The following is a 17,835-nucleotide window of genomic DNA, read 5'->3' on the forward strand; positions in this document are numbered from 1 at the left end:
GCGAGCAGCGGAGAGCCCGGAGTGGGAAAGGACAGAGGCGGAGGTAGGTCACATGGGAAGGGACAGAGTGCTGACGTTTCTTAGGAGGCTAGTGACAGTCCTATTCCGGTCCTTTGCATGTCCTTGCACTATAGGCAGGCAAGGTGGTACCCGCCCCAAGGCAGTAAGGTAGGGCTGAACTCTGGCTGAAGACGGAGGAAACGCAGAACTTCCTCCAATCCCTCTGAAGGGTGCAGACAGACAGGCAGATAGCTCCATATGTACAAACTTTACACAAAATAAATAAGGAGCTTGATCAGCTTGGCTAGGCCTCACTCGGATTCCTCCCACCCCTGTCATTAGTGATTCAGGTCATTAGCCAGGAACGTTTCAGGCCCCAGGCATTTTAGAACCCGCCCCTCCCCCAGAGTCCCCGTCAGTCCCAACAGCTCCTTAGCGGTGAGAACCAAGCCCTCCAACCCTGGAGGCCCCAGGCCTGAGGATCTGTGGCAGAGGCTCCGTCTCAGGTTGCCCCTACAGCACCTACACTGAGGTAGCTGGCCCCGCCTGAGCCCCTCCCGGGCAGGGTCACAGCCCCTCTGGCCCGCAGAACCCTAATGCAGTCTCCCAACAGGCTCAGGAACGGATCCTCCGCCTCCCAAGGTCCTCGGGAGCCCCTTCAGGGCCGGGCGCCCTGTTCCATTTGTTGGTGCTGGCTCCTCACGGCAAACCTGTTGACGTGCACAGGTATGGGCACAACGATCTTCGGGTTTCTTACGGGCTCCCCAGAGCGGCTGCTCACGTTGCCAGCTTTGATGCGCTTCCACTTGGCCCGCCGGTTCTGAAACCAGATCTTGACCTGCACCTCACTGAGCTTGAGAGCGTGGGCGATCTGGGAGCGCTCTGTCAAGCTCAGGTATTTCTTGCAATGAAACTCCTTCTCCAACTCCAAAAGCTGCTCGCTGGTAAATGCTGTACGTCGCCTTCGGCTTTTGCCCCCAGGAGCTGTGACTCCTGCTGCCACTGGTGCCCCCTCCTCAGCTCCAGTCCCCAGGCTTCCCTTAAGCTTCGGTTTAGGTCCCAGGAGAGCCCCAGGGCCCCCCGCAGAACTGTCCAAGAAACCGTCGTCCTCGCTGTCCCCGCCTGAGCCCTCTTCCTCCTGTTCGCTGCCTGCCGGGTCTCCTGCCGGTGCCTCCAGCTTCTCCTCATCTGAGCTGTACACTTTCCCCTCTGCTGTGGGGAGTGAGAACCAACGGACAGGGAGGGAGAGAGCAAGGGAAGGCAGACAGGTTGGAGGAGGCACACGGGACCATGGCCAGGCATGGGCAGAACCACAGCAGGAAGACCAGCCGTGGAGATGAGGTGGGGAGGTGGGGGCACAAGGATGGCACATCCAGGGCAGGGTCGGGGGATGGTGGGGGAAGAGGTTCAGGGAAGACAAACGGGAAGAAAGGTATTAACCAGCACAGATTTCATTATGGCAAAGTGGGAAAGCAATACGTGTATATCAAAGAACACCATCTCCAGGACCGTGACCCCTCAACTTTCCCCCCATCCGACCTCGTTCTCCCTACCCACTACCGTCTCAGCTTTCTCCAGAGCCAGACAGAGGGTTCTGCACTCATTCACCAGCCCCAAATCCAGACCCCACAACCTCAGGACCCAGAAGCAAGCGATGTGGGACCCGGCTTAGGAGCCCTTCAGTCACAGAAGGCAGGAGTGAGCAATGTGAGAGGATTTAGTCCCGCAGGATAGAGGGGAGATCACGACAGCAGGCCTCTGCTCTTTTCCTAGGAATCCTCACCTGGCCCAATGGGAAAACCTATGTGTTAACACCTATTCCATCTCCCCTTTGTCCCTCTTCCCTACATTTAGAATCCTAGACTCTCATTTCCAGATGGAAACTTGAGAGTCATCAGATTTGCCATCTTCATCCTCCCAAATCCAGGTCCAAGAGATCTGATTAAAGTAGGCGGGAGTCAGAGGGCTTCCTTAACGCCCCGTCCCCAGTTCTCCTCACCCAGACCATCCAGCCCAGGACGGGAAGCTCCCCCAGACACAAGCCATTGTATCTGTGGCCAGATTTTTCTCCCAGCTACTTAGCCCCCCTCATCATCTTTCAATACTTCTTTCCTCCTTGATTTTAAAATGACATCATCTCTTTCCCACCTTTCCTCCCTCCCGAGGTTGCGTGAGCAGCACAAACAGCTGCTTTCTGCTCCAGTTCAGAATCCTGAGGACCCTGAGCTTGATGTCAGCTGTGAGAACTGGAGGGAATATGGGAGAAGGACGAGGAAGAAACAGAAGTGCAGCAAGAGAGAATACAGAGAGGAAAATGGTAAAAAATAAATTTTGACTCACTTAATAGATTCTTGATTATTTGTAATTGCAACTATGTAAACATTTTAATCAGTACATAATTCTAAAATGTAATTCAACCATTGGTTTTAATTTTCTTATCCACTGATGGTGTTGCCAGAACTGCTAATAATGAGTTATAAATGTTTTCAGTGTTTGGGGTTTACAAACTCCCTTGTTTTCTGCCCAAAGGACCAATAAGCAGTGAAACAACAAAAAGCCAAAAGAAAACTAACCAATAGGAAAGAAACAAGAGAAAATGGATAATCTGTAAATGCACAGTCAGTTCTTTACCAACAGAGTTCACTGTGTAAAGGGGGGAGGGCTACGTAAATGTAGGAGTGTATCTGTCTGTATTTGCCACAGATCACACGTGCACCTATGAGCCCACTCCGAGGTTGAGAATATAACCTAAAGTAAAATAGCTTTAGGGAATGGTGAAGTGCTCTGTAAGAAAACAAGGTGTGCATATGTGGCTAGAGCACCTTCCAGTACCCAGAGCTTACCTGACAGTCTTCTCTAACCCCTTACCACCTGTCAGAAGGAACTTCACAGGGCCTCCAGGATCAGCCCAGTAACTATCAACCCCCTTCCCCATCAACAGAATTGTCCTTTCCCCTCACTGATGAAATCTACACCTGTTCTTTTTCAAGAGCCAGGTTTACATTCTCCTTAGAGACCAGAATTCTCCATGTCCAGATCACCTCCCTCCCTCTACTTAGCTTATTCACACCTCAAGGGCATTTTTGTCCCATGGACCCAGCCTTTTTTTCCTGAGTGCTCCATTCTTTATCTACCCTTCTCAAAACCCACGTGAGCCCTAGTTTAGGCTCACCGAGCCTCCCTGTGCTACTCTCATTCACTGCTTCCTACCAGTAAGTTGTCTTCATTCTCTCTTTAACAGCTTGCCCAGGCTTTGCTAGTGCCCAGCTTCATGTACTGTCTAAATATACTGTCCACAGAAAATGCATCCTTCACAATACTCACCTCTCATCACCCATGCTTTCTCCCTCATCTCATTCCTAGGCAAATACATTTTGCTTTCTGCAATATTCACATCTTTGGTTTCCTCCTTCATTTCATTAAGAGCTCTTCCCCACACTATTTTCCACTTCCACAGAACCCAAACTTAATGTGTTCCAAGTTGAATTCCCCATCTTTCCCCCAAACTGGCTTGTCCCCATCTGTACCCATGAAAATTCACATCTCAGTTAATGGTAACACCATCCTCCCTGTTATTCAAATCAAACCTTCACTCTCCTCTCTCATAACCCGTGCCCAATCCACCAGCAAATCCTGATAGTGCTGCCTTTAAAATCTACCCAGAGCCTGACCCCCTCTCACCATCTCCTCAGCATCCCATTAGTCCAAGCCACCATTATCTTCACCTAGCTCATCGACATTTTCTCTAAACTGGTTTCCCTGCTCCTGTGCTTCCCATCTCTGTTCTCTGCCCCTCCTTGAGATCATTCTATTGGGAGTAGATTTTTGCACCAGCTCGTTCCCTATCTCCTTCAGGTCTTCACTTTATCAATGAGTCCTTCCCTGATCATCCTTTTAAAATTAAAACTCCCAGTACTCCTTACCTCCCTTCTCTGTTTTATTTGTTGCTTTAATATAGTACATGAGTGTGTATGGGGTCGTGGGGAAGACAGTGCAGCTCAGAGAAGACACATAGTGGATCTGTGGCATCTTACTACACTGATGGACAGGGACCGAATGGGGCATGGGGGGGACTCGATAATAAGGGTGCATGTAGTAACCACATTGTTTTTCTTGTGACACCTTCATAAGACTGTATATCAATGATACCTTAATTTTAAAATATATAGTATATGTCACCAACTTTATTCATTTATTTTATTGGCTGTTTCTTCCTACTAGAATATAGGCTTCATGATGTAGGGATTTTTAGTATATTTTTTCGCTGCTGTGTCTTCAGCATCTAGAAAATTACCTGCATAGAGTAGGCACTTAATAAATATTTGATTAAATGAAAGAAACTATTCCCAAGCACTTTCTCACACACACATTTTTTCTCTCCATCTCTGTCCCCACAACCCCACCCTTTCCAGCTCCAGTGCCTATAAGACATAGACCCCATGAATATTATACTACCCACTTCTCAGGATGTCCTCTGATCTCACACTAGCTGGAGAGGACTCTGTATGCCATGGGAATCTATAGGATTTTATGCTAAAAGAAATGAAGGACAGTCACCAATGTCATTACTAATCCTCTAACTTTTAATTTTAAAAACATGGTTTATAGTAAACAATAGAATAACAAAAGTTTGTAAAAACTCAGCCCAATATTACAGTATTTTAAACAGCTGCTAAAAAGGCAGAACCTGGATTTCAGGGCTTAAAGGATGAAATCATTTAGTACAGCTCCAAGTACCCAGGGGGTGTCCAACAAATATAAATTGATGCGTGAGAATGAGGCTTCCAGGCTCCTTACTCTGGCGGGGCCCTCCTGAGATCACATCATCCATCCCTCTGTCTTCAGACAGATTCCATAAAGTCAAGCCCACGTGAGCGGGCCACCCTCAGGGCTGCTTTTAAAGCCATATAAGGAGCACCAGTTCACAACTTCTCTTGGTTCCTTGGTCCCAGAGAGATGCTGAGCAGAAGGGGCACAAGTTTCTCTCTGAGCCTTTAGAGTTATGACACTGAGGGCTCAAATAAGGGACTCTTGGAAGGAGGTGGGGGTGGGGCAGTAGAAGAAAGCAACCGAGAAGGGAAAATACAGCTCCATGCCTCAGAGGAGAGGGTCTGGGACAGTGAGAGAGACCAGAAAGAGTGGGAGAATGGAAAGGCCGAAGCTGGCAGAGAGAGGAATGGGGCGAGAGAGATGTGGGGTGGACACCGGCGCAGGAGAATTAAATGATGAGTCAGAGAAACTGAAAAGGCTGAAACCTTCAGAGAAGGGAGAGAGAAAAGACAGGAAAAAAATCAAAGAGTAAAGACCAGAAAGCCGTTTAAATTAAAATGCCCCGCCTCTTTTCAAAACACCAATGCATTTGGAGCAAAGCAAAGCATCTTGGCCCAGCCGCCTGTTCTTTGCTCCGCCAACTAACACAGCACCTAAACACAGCACCCAGAGTGACAGGACATATTCAGAAGACTTGGATGAGCAATACAGTAAGCAGCCGAGTCCTTCACAGTATAGCAGTTCTGAAACCGCTTACCATTTTCTCATGAATTAGCTAAGAAGTAAAGGCAGGCTATTTTATCTAATTTATAATGACTATTAAGGTGGTAAGTATAACCAAACCAAACAAAAATTGCTCGTAGAAAAATGTGTTATTGACTAAAAACTGACAGAAGCAAATTTTGTGATAAAATTTCTATTTGCAAAATTTGATTTGGATAATTGGACTTGGTAGAGATAATGTCCATAAAGTAAATTTCTAATTGCAGATGCTATAATTTGTTAAGAACAAAAAACTTGAACAACAAAACTTCATTGAAAATCTTACACAAGAAGTGATTCTGGTGAGAATAATTTCAGCAAAAGGAAAATTTTTAAATTGGAAACAATTTGACTCTGCAAGGTAGGTAGGCCAAACAGACAGGTCCTGTCCTTTGTGTATGAAAATGATATTACTGGTAATACAGAGTATAATGAGTTTTCATCTTGTTCCCCATGGGTAAGCCTCGATAGAGTCTGTGAACAGTTTGGTGTCTATCCAGAGGGAATGATTGTGGGGCAGACTGGTTACTAGGAAACATCCAGACTTCATGTGGATTCTTCTGGTGGATGCTATTATCCTAAGAACTGGAAATCACAAGGTTTGAACCATAATTACTTGTAAAGTCCGTGCCAGGGGCCGGATTCCCACTCCAGAGAGCAGCACTCAAGTTGCAGGGACGTACTTGCATGGGGCCTTCCTTCCCAGAGGAAGGGAGGCAGCACCAGAGACACAGGGACACTCCACCTTAGGAATGGGTCAGGTCAGGCTGGGGAAGAAATCAACGGTCCAGAAATCCATGGTAGGTTTTGTCCAGTAGAAAGCATAAATAGCACCAGGCTTGAACAATCTAGAGAGACAGTCTGCAGCTATGGTCACTAAGGTGGTGCGCCTGGATCATGGTGAGGAAAACCGCCCAGGGAGTGGAGAACCACTTTTGACCCCAGGTGATGGGAACTCACAGAGCCCCTGTGCTGTCCTTCATCCACCCTACTCTGTTCTAACCTACATAAATCAACAGTCTTTATCATTCACTGAAAGAAGTCTCGCCCCCATGACACTCAGCTCTGACTTCTCTTCCCTATACTTCAAAAGTGACCACTCTCAAACTCCCCCACCACACTCAGGACAGCGGGCCTCCTCCTGATTGTCCCCAGCTGACCATTCAGCTTCCTGAACACCGAATCAATGTGCGTGTGTGGGGGGGTAAAAGGTGGGAAGAAACCCAGGTCAGCCCTCAAAAAAGAGATGTTTGCCACCACTCTCATTTCTAATTCCTCATTTCATCACAATGCCCTGAAGAGAATTATTTCTCCCTTCTTTTCAGAGACAGTACTTTTCTCCATCATTTATAGCAACAAGCTCACTTTGAATTTTTTTCACTCATCCCCTTTAATTTTACACCCTCATTTGCTACTATACCTTCCTAAAATTTTAGGTACAATACGGAAATTTAATTTTCACTTTCTCTCTCCCCTCTTCCCATGACTCCTCACATTCTTTACTCCAAATCAACATGTATATTTTCTCTACACCATTGTCACCCACAGCCCCTCCCACCTTCACAAGCTCAGGGCAATTTCCCAGCCACTCCAAGTTCAGAGCTCCTTTAGTGGCATATTAACATCGTCATTGCCAAGAGCACCTTGTAGGACCTTTGACATTCCAAAACACTTTTACACTTATTATCTTCAAGCAACTCACTGAAGTAGAGAAGACCTATTATTAGTAGTAACAGGAGGTTAGTAACCTTATTTTCAGGTGAAAAAACTGAAGTTTCAGAAGGATTAAGTGAGTTTTCTAAGTCACATAGCTGGAGACAGAGCCATGTCTCCAATCTTGGTCTCCCGAATCTCCTATCAATGCTCTTTCTATCCTTTCCAGTAACATGTCTTCTCCTCCCCTCCCACTTACAGTAAGAGCCCTCTCTCTAGATGCCTCATCAGATAAACAACCTACCTATCAAATCAGGTTCGAGTTTAGACCTCATCCCTTTCACTTGCCACTTTAGAGCTCTAGCCTAATCATGAGTACCTTCCCTTAACATTCTCAGAGAGTGTTTTGGAATTGCCACCAGAGAGGCTTCACTCACCAAATTTCACCTTTGTCCTTTAACAAACACCCTATTTTTCTCATCATTCCCCAAGACAAAATTCCTGCCAGATCTTTCTCATATTTTTTCTGTCTTTATGGTTTGTCTGATGTAATGTTACTAATGAGCATTCCTTTTATTTAGAAATGTATTTTCTCATTTAAAAAATAATTTACCAAACTATGGAAACAGTTTTGTTTTAATATCAGTTTTCCTCTAGCTTCTAGTTTACAGCTGTCTCCCTCATCCCTCAAGTACAAGCTCTTTCTTGGACTGCAATCAGCCTCACTGAAGAATAGAAATTTACCTACCTATCTTCAATTCTTTCAACCTTCCTCATTAGAGTTCTCCTCAGAGCTTCACTCCCAGTCTCTCTTCTTTCTCTCCCAGGACTGCCGACCTAGCCAGGGAGAAGGCTATCCTCCCTAATACTGAAAGGGAGTTAAGGGTACACTCTTTCCTTCTTTCTAGTTGAAGTACACATCTGTTTGGGGTTTGCTTTTGTCTGCCCAACAGCCCTTCCTCCTTTTACCCACCAGCAGCACCCCTGTTAACAACCCAGTGCAGGGACTGTCAGTCAGATTTCACCTGCATGATCCCATAGGCACATGACCTGGAACTGACCAACCTAACATCCCATCTCCCTGGGGACTTGACTCAAGCTAGATGATCAGTCATCCTAGGATTTTATATATGCTAGAATCCACTGGGTTCCCAACCTGGGATTATAAAAATTTAGAGCTGCTTTTTTGTGCCCTCCCTTACCTGTCTGAAGGAGAGAATGAGGCAAAGACTGGGCAGGGAGCCAGGTTGAGAGCAAGAAAAAAGACCTAACAACACACAATGTCTGCATCGCTGGATCCACTCCTCTACTTCACAGTCATGTGAATCAATGCATGTCCATTTTATCTTAAACTAGATTTGAGCTGCTGTCACTAGCAACCCAAAGAGTTCTGACTACATATGATGCCGTAACTAGGAATGAACAAAATCTCATGACTCCAGGGAAAGCAAGCCACTCCCCCTCACTCCCACAACTTTCCTGTCCAAAATAATTTTACCACATTACCTGAAATTATTCATAATAATGCACTGAGAATTCTACCAGTTTGAAATTCATTTGGGCTTTAAAAAAATCTCCTTAATCCATCTGAGTGTGAATTATTTTAATCCAGTGGCTCCTAATATCAAGGGGAGATCAGACATAAGAGGGAATCAGAATTCTGATGAAGGAAAAGGAAGAGGGATTTTTTTTTTTTTTAATGGAGAAGGAAGAACAGGCGCCAGTAGGACATGGCAGAAGGGCTTGGGCAGCCTTGGGCAGCCAGAGGATGTCAAAATGTAGCAGGAAAACTGAAAGGGGGGAGAAGGAACCAAAGAAAAACTTGGAACTCTACCCTTACTAGATTCATACAATGTTCTCTCCTGATATTCCTGATATAAACCATTCTCAAAATATGGTGCTATTTCTATCATCACTCCCAGAAATATTTACCCTTATCAGTACAGACAGTGTCAACTATCCCACACAATTCCTTAGTAAAGCAGTCTTTCCCAACTTAATTCCCAGCAAAGCTCCCCATCCAGTTCCAACAAAGACAATACCAATCATTTCTCGCACACTTGTTACATCAGGATGCTGGACAAATATCTTCTCATTTAATCCTTAGCTCTGTGAGCTAAGTATTCTTGCCCTTATTTTACTGGTGAGGAAACTGACACTTCAGAGGTTAGTACTTTGCTGCAGATCACAAAGAAAGGGTGGTGCCACGATCTGTACCCAAAGCCCATGCTGTTTCTCTGTGTTACACATCCCTTTGTTGACACTGAATGAAAAGAGACTGAATTCTAATGTTATCCTATCATAAATACTGTATCCGACCCAGAAATGATATGGAAAGCCAGGAACTGATTCCCCAACACAGCTTTTCTTTTTCTCACTCCCTGATGAGCACTGCTTCCCCCTCACCCAGTAAAGTCGGTCACAATTGATCCAATCGTTTTGGCCTAGATTAGATCTACTCCCAGTTTTATAACATGTTTCTGTCTTTCATTTAGTATGACGGCTGTGAACAACCACAAATCAAGTAGCCCCTCCCCTATCCCAGATGACAAAGCTTTTCTATCCTAAAGCCCAGCCCTGGTTTCATCTCAAGATGTATATATCCTAGCCTGCCTCCTTCTGGTCAGTTACCATGACAGCTCAGCACTGAAAAGCATAGAATTTCCCCCTCAAAAAGGATGCCCTTTTTTTGTTAAGGAAATAATTCACTAATAAAGGTATCCTTATAGATAAAAACAATTAAGGAGCTGGAAGTGACCTTAGAGATCACTTAACTCACACCCCTAATTTTACTGATGAGGAAGCTAAGACAGAGAGGTGTGATGTTGCCAAGACCACTCAGGTACATCCTTCTAGTACCTATGCATGATTTGTAGAATAGTTATCATCCACCCAGCGCAAAGCTCTTCTCACTCTCACTCCCGCATAGCTTCATCTTCCTCTCTCCTTCTGGGCACCTCTGGGTCACTTCTCTTCCCCCTGCTCCTAGTACAGAGTTCCATCTTCTTGATTACTTCTACTGTAGTGCCATTTCCTCCACAATTCACAGTCAAGAAATCCATCTCCCATTACCCCCAGTTGAGAAGTATCTTTCTGTTTCTGTCATCCTCATTTTTGACACAGTGCTTTTTCCTCATAACCTTAGTCTCTGCAGCCCCCTTCCTTCCTGTACAGGTTTGTCATTTCATCATTTGAAGATTATTCCTCTCCCTTCTAGGATAGGAAGGGAATGAAGACACTGCTTCATGACTGCTTGAGGCACAGTGCTGTCTCTTCCTGCCACAACTTAATTCAGCTTGTGCAGGTTACTCTCCCAGCACACCAAATACAAGCACTGTTTCTCCCTAGCCCTCTTTCTTCCAATTAGCACACCAATATTTCTTCCGCATTACTCTAAGCAGATAACTTTCTCCCAGCATGATCATATTCCCAATGAAAACCCCCTACCTCTTTTCTTTCACTATCATTAGCACTGCAGCAGTGGGCATCCCCCACCCCCGCCCGCCCCATAGAGCTCTGGACTTTTCACTGGTTAGAGACAGGATTTCTTCTCTCCTACCCCAGCATGGGGCATTTCCCCATTCCTTCTGGATAAAAGTTCTCTCCCACCAAACTCTTCCCTTCTCATCCTTCCTATTTACTTTTCTCTCTTTTTGTATATCTATTCCATTACTTCTTTCATTTCTATTTCCTAATACCCAGTTTTACCACCAAGATCCTTATTTTCCCACTACTTCCAGCATAAAATTCTTGCTTTACAGCTTCCCATTGTAAAATTATTCTCAATGCAAAAGCACTTTGCTCATATTATGTTCCTCCTCCTTTCCAATTAAAATATTTCCCCCTCATTATTCCAATTACTGCTTCATTCCCATTATTCCCAGTATAGACCATTCAGGCCCATCACTCTGAGCATTAGAACTATCCTCCTAATCATCTATAATCTGTATCACCATAGTTACATATGCCACTGCAAAGGTGCCTTCTGTCGTCCAGCCCTCCCAATTGTTACCTTCACTATGCTACAAGGCATCTCAGTCTCCCATCCCAGTCTTCCCAGTAGAATTTCCCTCTTGTCATTTCTGAGATCTCTCTCTCTCAACCAAGGTTTTTTAACCCTTTTTGTGCCGAAACTTCCTTGGCAGTCTGATAAAACTTATGAACCTCTTCCTTCTCAGAATTGCTTTTAGTATATAATATAAAACACACAGGATTATATTAGAAACCAATTATATAAAAATACAGTTATCAAATATTTAGAAATTAATTTGTGATATAATCATATATGTTTCTTTATTAATTCATTAAACAAGATGCCTGAAGACTACACATTTAAAATAAAATGTCTGTGACTTCTATTGATGACAAAAATCTCAGGTACTGCTGAAGCTACTATGGTTTCTGGCCGACATTCATAATCAAAGGAAGTGCCAAATTTTAGCTCTAATTTTTTTTCCCACCCATCATCAACAGACACCCTCAGAAGAGACCTGTGGAGTCCATGATAAGAATGCCAAACACTGAGGCTAGAAAAAAAAAATGCCTTGTAGTCTATGGAATTGAAAGGAACATTAAACATCATCTCAATCAAAGCTTTTATATTACAGATGAGGAAACTGAACCCTAGAGAAGTTATAAGGCTTTGATTTTCTCATCCTAAGCCCATAATAGATACACAATAAATGTTCCCTGAACTGAACTAAACAACTTGCCAATGCAAGTCACAACAGCTAATGAGTGACCAAGTTGAGAACTGAACCCATGTGTCATGACTCCTAAATAAATGTTCCTTCAATTATATTCAGTTAGTGTAACATTTGCTTTTCTATAAATGTCAGTGGAGTAGTCACTCACTGTATGTTCTTCCTAAACCTTTCCAGGAAAACATACTCCAGGTCTCCCTCACTGCCAAAAAAAAAAATATTTCTCCTGTTTCTAACAGAAGTCTCTGATTCCATGTCACATTATCATTTCCTGTTGTTCTCTCATGAGTAAATATATTTTGACAGCCATAATGGATACCTATTCAGAAATTAATTGATGGTCATTTCACTATAATCAAGTGCTTAGCTTATGGCAATCAGGACAAATATCGTGCTTCTAGGCAGTTTTCCTAGTCTCCTTGCATGATTTTCATTATTACTGCCAATCTCTATTCATAAATTAGCAAATATTTTTCCATTCAGTTTTTAAAAATAATGTTCACCACACTGCCAGCTCCCAGATTTGTCCCTTATATTTTCTTGTCTACATCATCTCAACTACAAATATTTTTTCTTCAACATGCTCACTTTATTTTTATCACCCATCCAACAGTAATATATGGAATATCAACCATCCCACACAATTCTTAAGTACTTATTTTCAGTCACTCCAACCCTCTCCTCCCTGAACTGCTCTAGCCACCCCCAATTTAAAGTTTTCATTTTTCCAAACAGACAGCTCTTTTCATCATCTCCCTAGCACCCGCGTATAGTATCATCTTCACCTGTCGTTTCTGTGATGTGTATTTGCACCACACCTTCAAGTTAGCTTCGATTACTCTCAGTCAGAGCTCACATGCACCTTCACACACAGCAAGGTCATCACTGCCCTTTCAGAATTCTTTTTCCTGTCATTTAGATCTTACCGCTCTCTTCTTTCCATTGTTCCTAATACATGGAGGACTTCACTGTCCACCCCAATTCAAAGCTCTGTGGCCCCCAACAGTTTCACATAAGTCTGTTCTTCAACTCTCTAGAGCTTTTATGTTGAATATGGTCACCACTGGCCACATGAGGCTATTGACCACCTAAAATATGGCCAGTCTGAATTGAGATGTACTGGAAGGGTAAAAAATACACATTGTATTTCAAAGACTCAATATGAAAAGAAGATGTAAAATATTTTATTAAAAATTTTTATATTGACTATTCCTGAAATAATATTTGGACATACTGGTTTAAGTAAAACATTACTAAAATTCATTTCAACTGTATCTTTTTACTTTTTTAATGTGGCTAATAAAAAATTTTAAATTACATAAATGGCTTGCTAGACAGCCCTAACACTGGGCTCTTCTGTTGATTCATACTTTTAAATTTCCCCTAATTCAAAATTCTCTTATCTTTTATCACTTCTACTAAGACACCTTCCCCAACTATCCCCATTGCTCCCGACATTCCAAAACTAGAATTATTTTCCATCTACCAATCTCAATACCTTGTCTATCCCATAATTTCTCTACATAGTATTTCTTTTTGTCTGCTAATATAGCTTCTACACCTGCAATCTAATCATAATAAAGTTCTGTTTCCTTCATCATCAATTTTAGTAGGGTGGTATTTGTTTTAACTCTCAGCAAAATTAAAAAGAAATAGACCTTCTAATTCCCAACAAAAAAAACTTCCCCATCATTCTCCAAAATGGCCTATTTTCACTATAATTTCATTTAAAAGGGCTAGGAATTGTAAACAAATGTAAGTTAATAATTTCGGACCAATGTCACACATTCTCATTAGGACAGCAATTCCTCTGTTACTTTAAAGATAACATTCTTTCTCCAAACTCTTCTGAAGTTGAGGTTTCAATCCCACTATTTGAGCAGAGAACTCTCTTATTTCATGCTAAATACTCTAATACAATTCCAAAAATGGAATATTCGTTTTCCCACCATTTCCAGCATGGGCCATGTGTCATCACTCCCAAATTGATTTTATGTCTAACATTTCTGGAATTTCCTTTTCTTAACTATTTTAGGGGGGAAAAAATCAAGACTGGGCAGATTGACATGAGTGGCATGGCAAGGAAGGGTTGGGAGAGTTTGTACTGAGAGCGATAAGAAGTGACAGCTGCAGATAAAGACATGCCACTCATTATTCTTTTCAGATATTTCTTCTGAAATCTCTCCTCACTACTCTGCTCCAGAAGCCCCACTATAAACCTGTTATGTTTAGCCCTTCCCAACAGGAGTGATTACCTTCACTCCACACCTCTCAAAATTCTTCCTCTGCAAGATCCCCTTCCCATCATTCTTAGCAAAAAAAAAAAAAAAGTCCTGTCTTTATTCCAAGAACAACACAAGTCTCTTCTTTTTGTTTCCAACATTTTTTTCTGATGATGAAGATCTTTCCTTCATCATCTATATATATAAATTATGGTTTCTCATAACTCCCAAGATTAAAAACCTTTAAAAAAAATAACTCCTACTGTTGAAACTCTTCCCTGTTTGCCTCTAGTGTATTTATGGTTACCTCCCAATCCTCTCAAGACAGAACTCTTCCACATACACACACAGTTCTGGTCCAGAGATACTGTTCCCTGTTCACGCAGCCCAGGCTAGAAATCCCTTGCACATAACTCTTCCGAAAGACAGCCCTTTTCTTTCTCAGACTATCGGATGATCCAGGTGTACAGTGCATTTGTGGGCTCTTTTCTCTATTCTTTCCTCAATCATTCCCTTCTGTTCTTTTCCTCTACTTATTCCTCTCTTTCTCTCTTTCCCTTCTTCTCTCTCTCCCTCTGTGTCTTTCAATGTCTAGTTTTATAGCCAATACTCTATCTGCTTCAGAAAAGAGATTCCATTATACAAATGGGTCAAAATAAGAACTAAGGGGAGCCTGAGAGAGTAGGACAAGTCGCTTGTGCCCCATGTTTGGTCACATTCTCCCCTCAGTTCCCTCCACTATGCGTATCTGTCTCTTTCCTCCCCCTCAGCTCATCTTCTCAAGTGTCTGGTTCTTCCTCCAGCTCCTACTGCCTCCAGAGCCTCTGATGGCCTGCCTTGCTCTTTTCTGCCTTAGGACTATCCTATTCTGAAAATCCTACTGATCCTCTTTTTCCCCATTCATCCTGCCAGCTGCTCGCCCCCTCCCTCTCCGGGCCCTTTTAGCTTCTGGACTTCTCCCATCTTCCAGTTGCTGCTCTATCATTTCCTTTTCATCCCCCTTAGGAGTTGCTGCTTAGACTTCAGACACTGGATCCTCTAGGTACCTGGTCAAAACAGGTACAAAAAAAAACCCCCCAAAAACTGAATCCCCAGAGTCAAATGCCCAGGGCTAAAAGGGAAAAGAAGAGGAAGACAGGCCCTATAGCAGCAACTCTTGGGGTCTGGAAGAATGATTAGACCTCTGGACAATTTCAAGGAAGAGCCCAGAAACCTATCAGGAATTACCCTCTCCTGGCAAAGGACAAAAGAACACTAGGACCTCCTTTCTGTCTCTGCTAGAGTCAGCCCCCTGGCTCCTGGGGTCGCTCCCCACTGCCAAGCTGGCTGAGACAAATGGTTACACAGAGGCAGATTCACCCTGATGCTAAAGAAGCTGAAGCTTCAGGAACCCCCCACTCGCATGCACCCGTTTTTCTTATATAGGGCCATCAAATTGTACAAGCTCTGGATCACTGCACACCTGGATGTACCCCTGGATAAGAAAAAGCTTTTTTAGCTTTTAGGGGTTAAGGATCAAAAGGGAAGCCAGTAGGGCTCTAAGCAGATTGATTCTAAAGCAGGTTTCAGTTTAAAACACCCTGCCTCTATTGAGAGGGCATCCTCCCCCGGATGATCCAAGATTCCTGAATTGCCTCTTAGCTAAATCTCACTGGTTCCAGAATCAGCTGGATTCTCAGCTCCACACCTTTGGGCCACACCCAACCCAGCTCTTAGTCTCTCTCTTGGCCTCCCAGGCAGCCCTGGTCCAGCAGGTGCTAGGCCCCTTGCTAGCATATGTTTCCATAGGCCCCCGACTTGGTCCTTTAAGTATTAGCTCTGTATCTGCCAATTTAGAAGTGACCTCTACTACTAAGGCAAAGACAGGTCACCAAGATGGTCACTACCACTTTAAGGCCCTCCCTTTGCCCTGCATGCACAGTGCATTTAAGGTCAATACAATCTTCTCCGAAGCCAGAACATACCCTCCCCTTACTGAACTGACAGTTGCCCAAAGGTACCCTCACCCTGGGGTTTTGCTGGTATTCCCAAGAATCCCACACTTTCAGGTCTCTATCCCTGCAGTGGAGAAAAATGAAGGGATTCTGCAAAGGATCCGTGGGAGCCGAGGCTTGAGGACTAGAATGCTGGGAGGAAAGGCGCTAATTTGGAAGAGAGCACTGGGAAGCCTGGTGAGGCTTCAGGCACTCTGGAGGCAGAGCAGGCCTGCGGTTCTGGGATCTAGAGGTGCCACGTTTGGAGTGGAATTAGAGGTGGTTCCCAGAACCCGTCATCTGGGGGTCTGGGATTCCAGGGCTCCAGGCAGGTGGTGCCAAGATTCTGAGCAGGCTGCTGTCTGGGATTTCCAGGTGAATGGGCCTCCCGCCCGGCGCCCCGGTCGGCCCCAGCACTTACCCGGCAGACTTGGGAAAGTCTCTGAGAAGTGCGAAGGCGGGGGCGGAGGGGGCTCTGCCACTTTCTCCCGAGCAGGCAGCAGCTCCTCGGCTTCCAGCGCGCCCTCCGGGCGTCGGCCGCCCGGCTCAGGGTTGTTCCGGGCGGCGGCGGCGGCAGCAGCGAGCTCCGGGGGCGCATAGAAGGCGTCGGGCGGCTCCGCGAAACTGGGCAGTGCGGTGGTCAGTGCCACCATCGAGGGCACGGCCTGGCCCAGCCCCGCACAGAAGGTGTTGGTAAGGCGGCCGGCAAAGGAGGCTAGCGGGGCGAGGGGCGGGAGGCCGGCAGGCAGCGGCGCGGGGGCCAGTGCCTGCGGCAGTACGAGCGGCCGGTAGGGCATGAACATGGGGTAGCCGGTGTAGAGCAAGTGGCCAGAGCGAGGCGGTGGCGGCCCGATGAGGGAGTCGATGGAGAAAGCGGTGCCCGGGCCCCCCCCGCTGCCCCCCCCGCTGCCCCCGGGGGCGCCCCCGCCTCCAGCTCTCTGCATCGTGCCCGGAGCTGCGGCCGCCCCGGGGCCCTCCCCTCGGGCACCGCCGTGCGCCCCGCGGCTCGGGCGCCCCGCGCGGACACGCAGGGCTCGCTCCCTGGCTCCCGGGCCGAGGTGGCGGCGGGGCGCGGGATCGGCGCAGTGTGGCTTCGGCGCCGCGCTCCCCCTCTCATAAGGAGGGAGGGGGCGGGCGGGCGGGCGGGCTGGGGGTGTCGCCCTCCGGACTCATCCATCTTCCTCAAATTACGCTTCACTTCCTCCCTCCGCCCGCCGCCGCCGCGCCCGGCTCCCGCTCCCTCCGCAGAGCCCGTTCCCAGCGGCCTGGCCGGCCCTCCGGCCCGAGACCCCCCGCCCGCCCCCCGCGGCCCAACCAACTATTATTAATGGAGATTGATGAGGCCGGACACGCCGCTTTGTGAAAGTTTGCGGCCGATGAGAAGACGACGGCAGCTGCTGGGCCGGTACCCCTCCTTCCACGCAGCCCGCCCCCAACTTAGCCCGCCCAGTCCGCGTGCGGACTTGGCGGTGGACCGGGCGTGGACCAGGCCCGACGGCAGGCAAGGGGGGCGCACGGGGAAGGCCGGGCAGTTGGGCGGTGGAGCCGGACCACAGAGACCCTGCCCCGGGTGTGCAACCCGCCCCCAGCAACCCCCTCCTCGGCCGCCCCAGGAGCGAGTCCCAACGGCCTCTCGGGCGGCGAGGCAGGGACGGCAGGGGGCGCGCTCCGCCGCCAGGGGGCGCGGTTCGGGGCCGCTCACACTGGGGCTCTTCGCCTGCTCGGTGTCTTCCCGACCCCATTCACTCTCTC

At 46.2% G+C, this 17,835-nt stretch overlaps 1 protein-coding gene and 1 long non-coding RNA gene across 2 annotated transcripts; one reads left to right on the forward strand and one right to left on the reverse strand.

The window, feature by feature from the left end:
* Positions 1-432: 432 nt before the first annotated feature.
* Positions 433-2,302, forward strand: LOC130684326 (uncharacterized). Its single transcript, XR_008998582.1, has 3 exons — positions 433-532; positions 614-726; positions 2,166-2,302. It is a non-coding gene; the product is annotated as an uncharacterized LOC130684326 (long non-coding RNA).
* GBX1 (gastrulation brain homeobox 1) lies at positions 659-17,540 on the reverse strand. Its single transcript, XM_036899685.2, has 2 exons — positions 16,505-17,540; positions 659-1,212 (listed from the first exon to the last, which is right to left on the reverse strand). Exons 1-2 carry the CDS (start codon positions 17,025-17,027, stop codon positions 659-661), a joined length of 1,077 nt encoding a protein of 358 aa, XP_036755580.1. The 5' UTR covers positions 17,028-17,540.
* Positions 17,541-17,835: the final 295 nt, after the last annotated feature.

This window comes from Manis pentadactyla, chromosome 7 (assembly GCF_030020395.1).
Source record: "Manis pentadactyla isolate mManPen7 chromosome 7, mManPen7.hap1, whole genome shotgun sequence".
NCBI lineage: Eukaryota > Metazoa > Chordata > Mammalia > Pholidota > Manidae > Manis > Manis pentadactyla.